This window comes from Schistocerca nitens, chromosome 4, assembly GCF_023898315.1.
Source record: "Schistocerca nitens isolate TAMUIC-IGC-003100 chromosome 4, iqSchNite1.1, whole genome shotgun sequence".
Taxonomy (NCBI): domain Eukaryota; kingdom Metazoa; phylum Arthropoda; class Insecta; order Orthoptera; family Acrididae; genus Schistocerca; species Schistocerca nitens.
Genome location: NC_064617.1, coordinates 701,854,943 through 701,869,494, shown reverse-complemented (window position 1 = coordinate 701,869,494; position 14,552 = coordinate 701,854,943). Strand labels below are relative to the sequence as shown.

General features: G+C 41.9%; 1 protein-coding gene across 1 annotated transcript in view; it reads right to left on the bottom strand.

The window, feature by feature from the left end:
- Nucleotides 1-14,552, bottom strand: part of LOC126252078 (protein spartin) — a 97,560-nt gene that overhangs the window by 74,138 nt on the left and 8,870 nt on the right. Inside the window, exon 2 of the mRNA XM_049952930.1 lies at nucleotides 13,222-13,352. Coding sequence (XP_049808887.1) covers nucleotides 13,222-13,352 — 131 coding nt within the window. The remainder of the gene's footprint in view (nucleotides 1-13,221; nucleotides 13,353-14,552) is intronic.

The following is a 14,552-nucleotide window of genomic DNA, read 5'->3' as shown; positions in this document are numbered from 1 at the left end:
GAAGCAAAGTAACACATGACAGAAGGAGCAAGGAGGGGATAGAAAACATGCTAGCACAGGCGAAGAGGGAATTCCTGGTAAAAAGAAGTCTACTAGTATCAAACAAAGGCCTTAATTTGAGGAAGAAATTTCTGAAATGTATACTTTGTGCACAGCATTGTGTGGCAGAGAATCATGGACTGTGGGAAAATTGGAAGAAAGGAAAATCACAGTATTCGAGATGTGGTGCTATTGAAGGATGTTGAAAATTAGGTGGACTGGTAAGGTAAGGAATGAGGAGGGTCTCTGCAGAAATGTCAAGGAAAGAAATATGTGGAAAACATTGACAAAAAGAAAGGACAGGATCATAAGGCATGCATTAATCCCAAACAGTTTGGTTGTGTGGGGGCAATACCTGAATACTCGCACAAAGTTGGTGTGGACAACCGCATTAAATTCCATGAGGCAACAATGAAGTTTTAAAGGCTTATGAAGCCAGAAGGAGATGCTACCAAATCGGCAGTGGTAGGTCACCAGCCTTTGCACATCGACTCTGAACTGGGTGAGACCGAAAGGCTCCACCCAATGTCCCAGTGCCCTTATGGTGGACAGTGTACATCTTGAGGTAGGAAATATGTGCTGATCCATAAATGATGCTGTTGCAATGTAATGGTGATCTGCCAAGTGGTGTCCCATAAAACTGCAGGAGTGGGACAGGTCAGGTCCCCATGCCTTTCTGCTAGGCATTTCAAAATATTTAGTGGTTTGAAGCCCTCTGTTTGCAATTATTTCAGGTGCATGAACCAGGTTAATTTAGAGTCAAATAGCAGGCCCAAAAAGTGCACACTGACATTAAAATTTAAAACAGTGTCCCCTATTGTAAGCTCCACTGGGTGACAACTAAGATGAGCATGGGTAAAGTTGATGCAAGCAGTCTTCTCAAGTGAGAACCTAAAACCACTTTTATTGAAGAACTTTTAACTGAGATTCTGACTGCAAAGGAGATGCCACTGATAGTGACTGCGAACAGTGTGCACTGAATACACTGCCTTGGAGGACCATATTCTCCTGAACAAAGCAATCAGACAAGAAATCAACAACACAATGGTGAAAGCATGTGTCCTTGAGGAAGGAGTGAATAAGAAACACAAGATGTCCATGCAGTCCCCATTCATGAAATTGGTGAAAGATGTCCTACCTCCAAGTGGCATCTTATGCTTATTCAAGATCAAAATGCACACCAAGTAAATGGTTGAAGCTATGAAAGACTCCTATATCACCATCTCCAGTACAATTAAGTTGTCAAGTGTGGAACAGCATCACTTGAAACTACAATGGAATTGGTAGGGTGACCCCATGATTTGAGGAGCCAGAGGAGGTGGCATTTGACCACATGCTTGAAAGTCTTAACCAAATAGCTGATAAGAGTTACACCACTGACACTATTAGGGCTGGCACGATCTTGCCTGATTTCCATAAGGGAACTGATATTGCTTCTTCCAAAAAATAGGATACTGTCCATCAAATCAGATCTGATTGAAACAAGACAGGAGCTTGTCTTGGACACCAGGGCACAGATGACAGAGCATAGCATAATGAATTTGATCCAATCCTGGAGCAGCATCGCTGACTGCAGACAGAACTGATTCCAATTCCCACAGCGAGAATTGAAGATCGTATTTATTTAGCTTATGGCATTACATATGAACAGCAACTAACAATTGTGGATTACATAATTTTACAAAAATATATTAATTTCATAATTTACAATTTAAAAAATAAGTCTATAAATTAATATCTAATTTGTTGAGCCATTCAAGGGCTGCCTTTGTCGCTTCAAAGAAATCTTCCAAGTTTCCATGGTAGGCTCTTCTGCTACAGCTTGTTACATTTTGATGGATCATCTGGTGTTCATTTCCACAGCCACATTGAGAAGACAAAGCCTTTCACCATCAGTAGAGGTTTTCAGCACAGATGCCATGGCCTGTGTGGATCTGACTAATTTTTTTCTGAGCATGTCACTTTAATTCCATACTGGCTGGTCTTGTGTCAGGTCTTTGGAGGGTCTGATGTTCCTCATGGGCAACGGTGTTCCACATTTCTGTCTACTTGAAAGTAGCTGCCTGTAGCGATTCTGCCAATAGGACAGGTGATTGCCTAGATTTTAATCAGTTCATTCGGAGTGCAGGAACATCAGAGTGCATTGGAAGATTGGGGATTTTAGGCAATTTTTGGTATTCCCTGAGGAGGAAGTTCTGTCTCTGAGGTCTGGTGGCGCAATGTTGCTTAGAGGTGGTAACCAGAATAGAGTAGTAGATTTGATGCAGCCTGTTATTGTCCTCATTGCTGCATTTAGCTCTATGTCAATTTCTCTCAAATTTGTGCTATTAAACCACACTGGGGCACAGTATTCGGCAGCAGAATAGACCAGCCCTAAGACAGCCCATTGCAGTGTTGTCATAGCTCTTGCGCCCCATGATGTATGATGTTATTGTGTGATCTCAGCTTTGCTGTGGTGTTTCCTATGTGCTTCCTGTAGGAGAGGGTTCTATAAAGAGTCACTCCTAGATATTTTGGAAAGTCTTGGTGGTGAAGGACCTAACCGTTAAAGGTGACATTCAACTTCGCGCATTGGCCAGTCTGTTGTTAAGGTGAAAGCAGCTGACTTCAGTCTTCGTTGGATTTGGTGTCAGTCTCCACTTTTTGAAGTATTCATCTATTGTGCTCCAGGCATCTTGCCTGAAATCCACCTTGTTGAGCCCCAAACTCATGCAGTGGAAGTGGACTGATTAATGGAAGTCTCAAATTCCTTCCAGGAGTTCCTCTTCTGTTCTTTTATTACTTGCCTCAAATGTGCTCATGTAGACCTGAAGAAATGAAGATTTTCTGCAGTTGGGTGGTGTTTGAATTGTCACAAACCTATGTGACTGACTCTGATTGCCAAATGACATTTTAATTCCACCAAGGAACAAGCCATCATCTGAGGTGGTTGTTAGACTGAGGAACGGAATCGGCGGCATCTAGTTAGATCACGAAGGTGACATGGTCCACCATCTCCTAAGCACAAACCTACTGTTTGAAGGCAGCCTGCTGACTGTATCACAACCAACTTACCCTTTGAAGTATCCATCATTGCGGTCTCTAACTGACCACCATCTGAATCAGCAGATGGATCCACACCAGAAAGTGGTCACTGGAATGCAAATCTGTGATCACTTTCCATTGAACTGAGTCTAGAATGGCTGGTGAGAAAAATGGTAAAGGGATGAAGATGAAAAATTATCATTTGACTAGAGTTAAACATGGAGTTCTCTCTAAATGGATACTCAATAATTTGACCCCTGGAGCAGGTGGTAGCCAAGCTCCACAATACATTGTGTGCACTGAAGTCATACCTGAGGAGTAATGAGGGGAGAAGTGCCCGGAAGTGCTCTGTCAGTGAATTTGCATCCAACGGATTGTGAGGTGGAAGATAAAAGAACACACATTGTTCTTAAATTGTATGAGACCTTAACCCTCAAACAGCTTGTATGGCCATGGTATGAGGGACACGAGAGAAGTAGCATCCATCTTTGAAAGAAACAGCCACCCCACTTTTAGTCTTGTCACTCATAAGATTATTCTTCGTGTAGGAATAGTAGCCCTGTAACACAGGTGCGTTGGTGACTCTAAAATGAGTTTCTTGTAAGCTGAAGTAGAACAGGCTCTCCATGGCCAAGAGCTGAAATTCTTCCAAATGCAATTAGTATCCACTGAAGTTCCACTGAAACACCAAAGCCCCTGTGGGAGCCACTGATTGACATGGATTGTTCTTGGTCCTGCTTCCTCAGCAATGGCGATTTACCCAAGAGGTCAGGTGGAGGAGTAGCTGTGCCCAGCTCTCTGGTTCCTCCAAGAAGATATCAGTATCCTCAATCTTAAAATCACCTTTGGAAAGGGAGAGTGCTTGCCGATCCAACAGTCTTGCTGCCACTTTTGAATATCTTTTTGTGTGAGAGTTTTTTCTTCCTTATGAGAGGAGTTAGTCGCATGGGTAGAGAGGACAGCTTAGTGGGTCCCTGATGGTGTGCAGAGATATGTGGCCAATGTTCCAAGTCCATTGCTGATGACTTATGAATGGTTTCAGGGTCACGTTAAGCTTTTCCTCCCACATGGAAATTGACATGTGCACGTACTTATGCTTGAATCTGCGGTGTTGGTTTGTGTGGAGGCATCATACTTAGCGACTGGCTTTTTAAGGGCCAATGCAAAACAAGAAGCAAAAAGGTTTCAAAACTTCGATAATCATTTAGCTTCACCATAGGGTATGCAACTCTTAACTTTCAACACCTGAATTTTCCTTTCTTTGTTTTAAAACCCGTTCTTCCTCTTCCATACAGCATGATCCCTGTAGCAGTTTAAACATTTCAGAGGAAGTGTACAAGGATCACCTGATTCATCAGCTGGGTCTCGACAATTTCCACACATAGCTCTCCCCTTACATACCACACTGGTATGACCAAATTTTTGACATTTGAAGCATCGCATTGGGTTGGGAGCAAATGGTTGAACCATAAGATGGGTATAGCTCATACGAATATGTTCAAGTAATTCTGGAGTGCTGAAGGTTAGAATAAATGTTGTCATTTTTTACAGTATGCCAATGACTCTCCTCATATAATTCTGCACTTCCGTCACACTCCCTGTTTCTTCACACAACTCCTTAGGGTCCATCTCCAGTACATCCGAGCAATGTCAATGTGCCCTTACAGAAATTAAGAGTGTTAGGCAACTCAGCCACAATGGGTAGCCACCTACGGCCTTGCATCCCAGAAGCTTAGATTCTTCATGTGACATAGCAGTTTCAACTAGAAGTGTTCCATTACGAAGTTGTTTAATGCCTTTTAAGGACCCAGAAATACCATCCAGTGCCTTGTGAATATAGAAAAGGGATACATTCTCAAAGTTTCCCTTAGCTCTCTCAATTACAATTGTTGTGTTCTCCTTTTGTACACAAAGAGAACAGTCCAATGAATTAACAGATACCATCAAGTAACACAACTCTTTATTTAACACTGAAACACACTTATCACTCACTGCTGTGAGTGATGGGAATTTGGATGGAATTATTTATAGATATTTAATTCTTGATTTCCAAATTAAACAAAAAGCAACCAAAGACACTGAGCTGTGTGACACGGCAAGTCCGTAAATCTCGCAGTCTGAATGTTCTAAGCGCAGTTACCACAAACAGTGTCTGTTAGGCAGAATTAAATTCTATATATACAAGTCCGACATGAGCTCACCAGAGTGATGATGTGATGACTCTGTGGAATTCTAAATCTACTCCAACATGAACTCATGATCGAACTTCCATTTTCATCCCTGGTGGCCATATTTGATAATTGCTGTGCAATGTATTTATGCATATTGTTACGTGGTTTCAAATATTTTTGTGTTTTTTTATGTATTTGTGCACATTTTTACATATATGTGCGTATTTTTGCATATCTGTGTGTGTTTCTGCCTGTCTTCATATATTTTTTACATATCTTTACATCTCTTTTCACTTATCCAGCTCCTCTCACAACCATCAACACCTATTTTGCCTGTTTCTATGTCATTCCCATTTCCTTTACACCATTTCTGCCACAATGGCCCCTCTCTCCATCTTCCTGCATCAGTTCAGAAAAGTATTGTTTTCCTTGGCTAAAGCCTACTCCCACATCCTGTTTCTCAAATGCTGCCTAAACCATGGACTCCCCTCAAACAGCCTAACTGTAAAGATTCATTTCTCTGGACCCCACCCTTCCTTTCACAGTGACCGACATCTTTCCTAGCCCTCACCAACCAGGTACTGCACAAAACACATCTCCATATCATCCCAGAACCACCTCTGCTCTCTCTGCAAGATACTATTACTCTGCAAACCCTACTCCGTATAACAGATCTCTCAAATTGATTCCCTCACTCTCCAGCACCTGGAGGAGCATTCCAGACACCACCCCCGTAAGTTATCCAACCTACAGACACCTTACTGCCACCTTGGGGCACCATTATCCAACCCCTATCATACCCATAATGTTCAAGTGTTCTTTCTCATCCACCCCTCATAGCAGCTAAACCCTGCCTAGCTGACCTTTTTAACTTGCCACATCCCGCAAAACTTCCTACTATCCCTTCACCAAATCCAGAGCCAAATCATTCCCATAACACTGTTGTTCACCTTTACCAAAACCCTCAGCTCCACAGAAGTTTCAGTCCTATCCAAAGGCCACACCTTTAGCCCTACAACCACATTTAACCACGCTAGACTTGTCAAAGACCTACTCTCCTCCTCCCAATCTCTCCAATGGAAGCACTTCTTTGCCACCAATCACTCCAACCAGAACCACCCTAATTCCAACATTGAACACTGCCTCTTCCAGTTCATACCACTATCAAACCATGATCCTGCCACCCTCCCACCCACTGGTTACCTTCCAGAAATTCTTCACCTCCAATTGAGCCTCACCATCCTTCCCCATGTCCCCTTCTCAGAACACCAACCTTTCAGCAGAAGGCAGAACAGCCATACATAGCCTCAAAACAAATCCTGACCTGATCATCCTATCTGCAGATAAAGGTTCCAACATTGTTGTTCTGAATCACAGTGACTACCTGGCAGAAGGCCTCTGCCACTTATCTGACTCCTCCACCTATAAATTCTGCCAGAGTGATCACTGGGATCCAACACAAACTCCAATCCCTGCTTAAAGCCTTGGGGCTTTCCCAGAACATCTCCCCTGAATCCATTTCCCTCCTCACCCCTATGACACCCTGCACACCCACCTATGTGCTCCACAAAATCCACAAACCAAACAATCCTGGATGCCCCAAGTGGCTGTTTATTGTGCCCCCCCCCCCCCCCCCCAACTGAAAGAATTTCAGGCCTCATTGACCAACACCCTCCAACCAACTACCTTTCCCAATGTTCTTCAGACACCTAACACACTACCTCATTCCTCATACGCCTTTCAACTTTAACCTAACCTACAACTACTTCTCATTTGAAGGGAAGGTATATAAAAAAAATCCATGGCACAGCCAAGGTCACCCGCATGGCACCCTCCTATGCCAACCTTTTCATGAGCCATCTAGAGAACACCTTCCTAGCCTCCCAAAACACTAAACTCCTAGTCTGGTTCAAGTTTACTGATAATATCTATGTTATCTGGACTCAGGGCCAAGACACCCTATCTTCGTTGCTTCACAACCTCAACACCTTCTCTCCCATCAGCTTCACCTGGTTCTCCTCAACCCAGCATGCCACCTTCCTAGATGTTGACCACCACCTTTCTGATGGCTCCATCTGCACCTCTGTCCACATTAAACCTGCCACTCACCAACAGTACCTGTAATTTTGATAGCTGTCATATTTTTCACACCAATAAATCCTTCCCATACAGCCTGGGCACCTGAGGATGATGTATCTGCAATGACAAAAACTCCCGTGCTCAGTATGCTGAGGGTCTCACCAAGGCCTTCACATATATATACTACCCCCAGACCTTGTCTGCAAACAGCATTTCCTGTCACACCCCCAATCCTCCCAGCACCCTCAAGAACCAGCCACAAAGGAATGCCCCCCTTCATCACTCAGTACAACCCCTGACAAGAACAACTGAACCACATCCCTCAGTAGGTCTTTGATTGCCTATCATCATGCCCCGAAATGGAACATCCTACCCAAGATACTTCCCACCACTCCTAAAGTTGTGTTACATCACCCATCCAACTTTCACAGCAACATCCTAGTCCATCCCTGCACCATTCCCTATCCCAACCCCTTGCCACAAGGACCATATCCTTGTGGAAGACCCAGGTGATAAACCTGCTCAATCCCCCCACCCAGCACTTTCTATTTCAGTCCTGTCACATGTTTATCCTACCCCAACAGGGGCTGGGCCACCTGTGAAAGAAGCCCTGTCATTTACCAGCTCTGTTGCAATCACTGCACAGCTTTTTATATTGGTATGACTACCAACAATCTGTCCATCAGGAGAGCAAAGTAGACCACCCTGTGGCACAACATGCAGCTGAACATAACACACTTCATTTCAATGGCTGCTTCACTACCCGAGCCATCTGGATCCCTTCCCTCCACCACCAGCTTTTTTAAACTGCGCAGATGGATGTTATCCTTTCAGCACATTCTCTGCTCCCCTAATTATCCCGGCCTCAACCTATGATAACATACTGTCCCCACACCCTCCACCCAACAGTTTCCACCCCCTCTGGCCTATCCATCATCTCCCCATTATCATCTCCCACCCTGTTTATTTGCAGCCCTTTGCTAATGCATCCACCTGTCTTTTCCTGCTGATCTTCTTTTTTGTTCCTTTTTTCCCCACCTCCTTGGCCCACAACCTCCTGACACTGCGCCTGTTGGCAGCCTAGTCCCTGCGCACTCCACCAGACAGCATTTGTCTCCCTCCCCACCTGTACACTACCATCCCTTCCCCATTCCCTCCAGATTGCTGCTTTCATCCCATGTGATAGTTGCATTGTGTATGTGTGTGTGTGTGTGTGTGTGTGTGTGTGTGTGTGTGTGTGTGTGTGTGTGTGCACGCGTCGCGTCTGTTTTACTGATGAAGGTTGTGGCTGAAATCTTTATGCAAGTGTCTTTTAAATGTGCCTGTCTGCATCTTGACATGTCTTCTTTATGGTAAGTAGCACTACGTCTTTTCCTACATTGTTAATAATTAAAAATGGTCATTTTCATGTGTGAACACGAAAAAACATTTTAGTGTTGTGGCTTTTATCTAAATGTGTTTTTATTGGTGTACTCCATGAATTCAACACCACTCATACTCACATGGTGTACGGTTAGCAGCTGTATTTATGGCTGTCTACATATTTGGATTTGGAATTTCTGCCTGGATATGAAATTGCAACAAATAAAAAAATACAACAGTTTTCGACAACCATAAGCAATATTGCCCATGTTTAATTGATAACTATTGTTTTGTTACAATATATGTGCATATTATCAATTCAGGCAGTCAGTAAACAGTATTGCTTATTAAACAAGCCAATAGCAGAGGTGTGTTGTCATACATTCTCAGACTAAGGAGAGACAGGTGTTGTCATTATTTTCTCAGACATAGCAGTAGATGCAGGCAACACAATCAGAGGGATGTGCACAGCATACAAGAGTGAAAAACTAAACAGTCAAGACCAAGAACATAGTCGGATTGGAACAGCAAACTGACAACTCCAAAACTATCTCAGAGAGAGAGAGAGAGAGAGAGAGAGAGAGAGAGAGAGAGATATGGGAGTTTTGCACCCATTACCTGCAGAAGAAATGTGATAACACCACCAACTCAGGCCACAGTTTTGGAGGTTTCCTCTTGCTATAAGGTGAGTACTACCCTCTCCCCCTCAATAAACCTCTAAAAAGTACCTAATTAGGAAAACTAACCTACCCAAATTAGTCCACCAACAAAACGGGACAAAAATTAAAAAAAAAAAAAAAAAAAAATGCCGCACAGAGCTTTTCATATCGCACTAATTTCTGTTGCTGTTGATAGTTTCCTATTTTCATCTGCCCAGAAATTCTTATCTTTTCTTTTCATTTCGCTGCCTCCTCCTAGATCTAGAGCATGTCTTAATATTTTCATTTTCAGAGTTACTAGATTTTCTACCACATTCATAGTTCTGACATTCAGCACACTGATTCTCAGAATGTTAACATTTAATTGGTTTTTCAAACTTTTTCTCATGATCACCTCTCCTTTTTTGGCAAACCCATCCAGGATATTTGAATAAGACACATCCATTGTGACACTTTTTCAGCTACAGGTCACATTTGGTGAGGATTGTAATGTAACAAGTTGAAACTCAAATACTGGAGTGTATGATACATCTCATTACTTATGATCATGATGCAAAACTATCGATGTATTATGTGATACACAGTCTATGATGTGTTACTCAATACAATGCACCTTTTATTATGTTGTCTTATATTTATGGTTGTGTTTACTCCTTTTGCAGTTATTATTCTTTATGTAACACTGTTTCAGATAACTAAATTGCCTGTAAATGACAAATTACTGTGCTATTTCATTTGCAAGAGCGCAATACTTTGAAATTTCATGTAGCCATATCCTATTTTGGGTAAAATGATAATGTCTAATCCAGAATGCTTATGGTTGACTCACGTATTACAGCTTCGTAAAATTAACAAATAGAAAGTTCTAAGAAAAACCTTAGTAATTTCGATTCTGATTACTGAAATTTCATAAAATATTTAGATGCAGCACATAATGTGTGTATAGCATTGTGCTTATGTAAATGGTAATAAGCCGCATAAGTGTGTGCTAGAAAGGATGCAAATCATGTTTACTTTATACATGTGCTGTAATGGTCATGAGTGTTAGTTGCCTTTGAGACTGGACTTGGTGAGTTGATGTCAATTAAGAGTGTGCTCAAGGCAACAAAGATACCATTATCAATACCTCACTGAGTTTGAATGAGGTTGCGTAATAAGGCTACAAGAAGCTGGACGTTCTCTCTGTGACTGAATGTTCTTACTGCAATACTGCAGAGACTTAATGGGAATGTAGCCACCATACATGATTGCTGGCAGTGGTGGTCAAGAGATTGTGAGGTCACGTGTCACTACCAAGAGGGAAGACTATGGTATTCAATGTATGCCTCTGGTGCATTGTACTGCATCTATAGCAGCAATGTGAGTAGCATTTGGCACCGCAGTATCGTAATGAACGTAACATGCAATCCACTGACCCCAAACCAACTGCCAATTTGTGACTTCAGTGTTGTCATGCGAAAGCTCATTCAAGGGTAGGGTGGAGGTCTGTTGTGTTTTCTGATGAAAGCTGGGTCTACCTCGGTGCCAGAGATAGTTGTGTGTTGATTACGAGGAAGCCAGTTGAGGGTCTGCAACCAACCAGTCAGTGTGCTAGACACACTGGACCTGCACCTGGAGTTATGGTCTGGGCTGCTATTTCATACGGTGGCATGAGCACTCTCGTGGTTATCCCACGCACAGTGACTGCAAATTTTTATGTCAATCTGGTGATTCAACCTGCTGAGCTGCCATTTATGAACAGCATTCCAGGGGGCGTTTTCTAACAGGATAATGCTCACCCACATACCACTGTTGTAACATGCTGTACAGAGTGTTGACACATTGCCTTGGCCTGCTCATCACCAGATCCGACTCCATTCGAGCACATATGGAATATCATCAAACAACAATTCCAGCATCACCCACAAACAGCATTAACCCTCCCAGTATTGACTGACCAACTGCAACAGGCATGGAAATCCATCCCATAAACTGACATCTGGCACCTGTACAAAACAGCACATACATGCTTGCATTCAACATTCTGGCAGTTACACAGGTTATTAATACAGGGTGCGAAAGTCAAACCTGAATTTTTAAATGAGTGTAAAATAAACACAGATGCAGATACCATACAATCATACAATCTTATTCTACATTAAAAAGTACTTAAGAAACATCAACACTTTTTTTTCATTGTTTGAAAATAACATCAGCAAAATAGTGTCCTTCTCAAATCACGGCATTCTCGCAGGCGATTTACGAAGCTGTCCATCACATGACGGAGCATACCCTGAGAAATTCTCTCGATTTCCAGCCGGATTCTTGCTTTGAGATCACCACCATTACGAAGTCTTTCTTCGTATACTTTTCTCTTAAGGTAACCCCATAATAAAAATTCACAAGCTGTAAGGTCAGGTGAACGGGAGGGGGCAAGCAGTCGCTCCACGAAGTCGTCGTCATTCAAAGCATTAACCACTTGGACACTTGGATTTTGTGTGGGTGGGTGGTAAGTCCGACCTCAAAATCATTCCGACAGTCCTGTCAGAAATTCCAAGCTTAACACTCTGTCTATGTGCTGATCTCCAGGGGCTTCTGCCCACAGCAATTCTTATACATTCCACATTCTCAGGAGTACACATTGTCTTCGCTCTGCAATCTCTTTTCCTCGTTATTTCACCAACGTTTTGAAAGTTTTCGACCCAAGTTTTTATTGAGTTAACCGAAAGCACCAAACTATTACAATTAATTTGAAAACACGCCTGGAAATGATGCTGAGCGGCTAGAAAACTACCACTTTTGTAGAACACTTTGCAAACAACTGTTGTTGCTTAGTCCACTGCTCCATGGCTACTGAAATGCTTTGTGCTGGGGAACGCAGTGGTGACCTTCGTTACTCTTCCCCAACTACTTCCAATGCTTCCGCGCACTAATAATAAATGCAGGTCTGACTGCCGCACCCTCTATATCAGCATTTCATATTTGCAATCACATATCTCACGCTTACATTAACCTGTAATCTTGCAATGTTAATCACTTACATATGTTACCTAGACATATGTATTCCTGAAATTTCATTACTCTACATTAATTATTTTTTAGTGCTGTGATTTTTTTCTGCCAGTGTATTTAATAAATCGTATGAAGCACTGGAAATGTTCAAGAGCTGATCTATGACTTCCATTTGCATCACATAAAAGCCCATGGAAATATCCTGTCAGCCCAGACAGAGCCCATTTATCAAGAGAAACTAGTACGAAGCAAGTGTTCACTAACGACTGACTCTCTGCAACAGTCATAAAAATCAGTGGCACAGACCACACCATGAACCTGAGCTTCTTTTATTGTCATCATCTGGTCAGTTAATATAAAATGTTCATTTGCTATGATACATAAAATTTCACCATTCTACTGCATGGCAGTCCCTGGCCCCTGTAGTTTAGGATGGGGCTAGTCATCTTAAACAGTCCCCAACATAGAAAAAAACACACCTAATGTAAACTGATCAAAAAGAAAGAACTCATGATATTAAATTAAACACAGTGTGTTTTGCATTCTCCCTTCAATATCTCAAGGTACCCCATAAACTACAAGAACACCCACAATATCTACAAGTGGAATTCAGTAGCTTGGACCTCAATTTCCAGTTTTGGAGCTCACTACCCTATTTTTTCATTGACTTGTTATCAAAACCTCGACTTTGACAGTGAAATTCAGCATTGCAACAAAAACTGTAGAAAAGTTTGAATTTTTTTCTTCATGTTCAGTAAGGAAATTCTACTTTTACATCAGAGAACACAAAGTCATCATTCTTATCTAGCAAATATTAAATAAAAAACTAATCCATATGTATGAACAATTACAAAAATAATTAGCAATTTATGTGAAACACGAGTTATCACACTAACCTGGTCTTCCTCATTTTTTGCATCATCATGCATGCTTTTTCCCAAGAAAAGTCTGGATTCTGCGGACAGTCGAGCTGAATACTTAGTGCTCTATCTATTAAGATTAGACCTTGTTCATACCTTTCAACTGCCTGCAACATTTAGAGAGGAAAAATTCATATAACCTCTTCCACAACAGATTCTGCTGACTATTGGATAGAAAAATTTTAAAAATGATGATGATGGTGTGTGTGTGTGTGTGTGTGTGTGTGTGTGTGTGTGTGTTTTATAAGGGGGGGGGGGAGACACCAGCAAACAAATAAACAAGCACCCTCCCTCTCTTCCCCCATCCCCTGCGCTCTCTCTCTCTCTCTCTCTCTCTCTCTCTCTCTCTCTCTCTCTCTCCCCCCCCCCCCCCCCCCACCTCCTCCTCCCACTACAGCACACATTCTTCACTATGAGACCAGAGACACAGTTTCTGCATAACACTCGTATCATACTCCACACAGGCTCTACCATATTGTTATGTGAAAGTAGCATCTCTAATGGAAAGGGCATAGCTTTTCGTCAGACTGTAATTTATCTTTGTTAAAGTGTATCTTTTATTAAGTGAGATTAGTTTTTCTCCCACATTATTTTTGCAGCATGACATTTGTTGGCTGCATCAAACACAGTTAGTTGGTTATCATAAGCAATCTATGGTGTGATAGACCAAGGGGGAAAAATGTGTAAATAAACAACAATTGTTCTGACACAATGAATGTGTGCCAAACACATTGTTATATAAAACAAATGACAATACCTTCTCTGACTGAACTTACACAAATGATTACACTGAAGGTAAGTGACAGTACTTAGCTAGGCATGCAGGACACTAAAATTAGTTTGATTCTATGCACAGTTTGAGACAGTAGAGATGATAATTATAATTCAACAATAATATTGATAATGTTCATCAATGTTCAGTCCTTTTTTTAAAATGCTTTTGTGGTTGATTCAATGAGTTGCAAGCCAGAGAGGGAGCAGCCAGAGCTAAACCTCTGGGACATTATTTCAGTTAGCAAACATTCACAGCAACATCAGTCCAGCAAAGTAGTGTTTGTAGCAACAGTATAAATAATGACACAAAGGACACATTTCAATTGGCATCCCTTGGCTGGCAAATGTGCTGCTTAGAATTATAGTCTTTGGAATAGAAGCAACAGGAAATGGAACAAGCATTGAAAGACTGTAGCAGGGAATGTGAATGGTCAGCTTCAGTTTATTAGGACAATTTTAGAAAAGTGTGGTTTAATTGTAATGATGCCGCATACAGAAAACTAGTGCAACCGATTCTTGAGTACTGCTCGAGT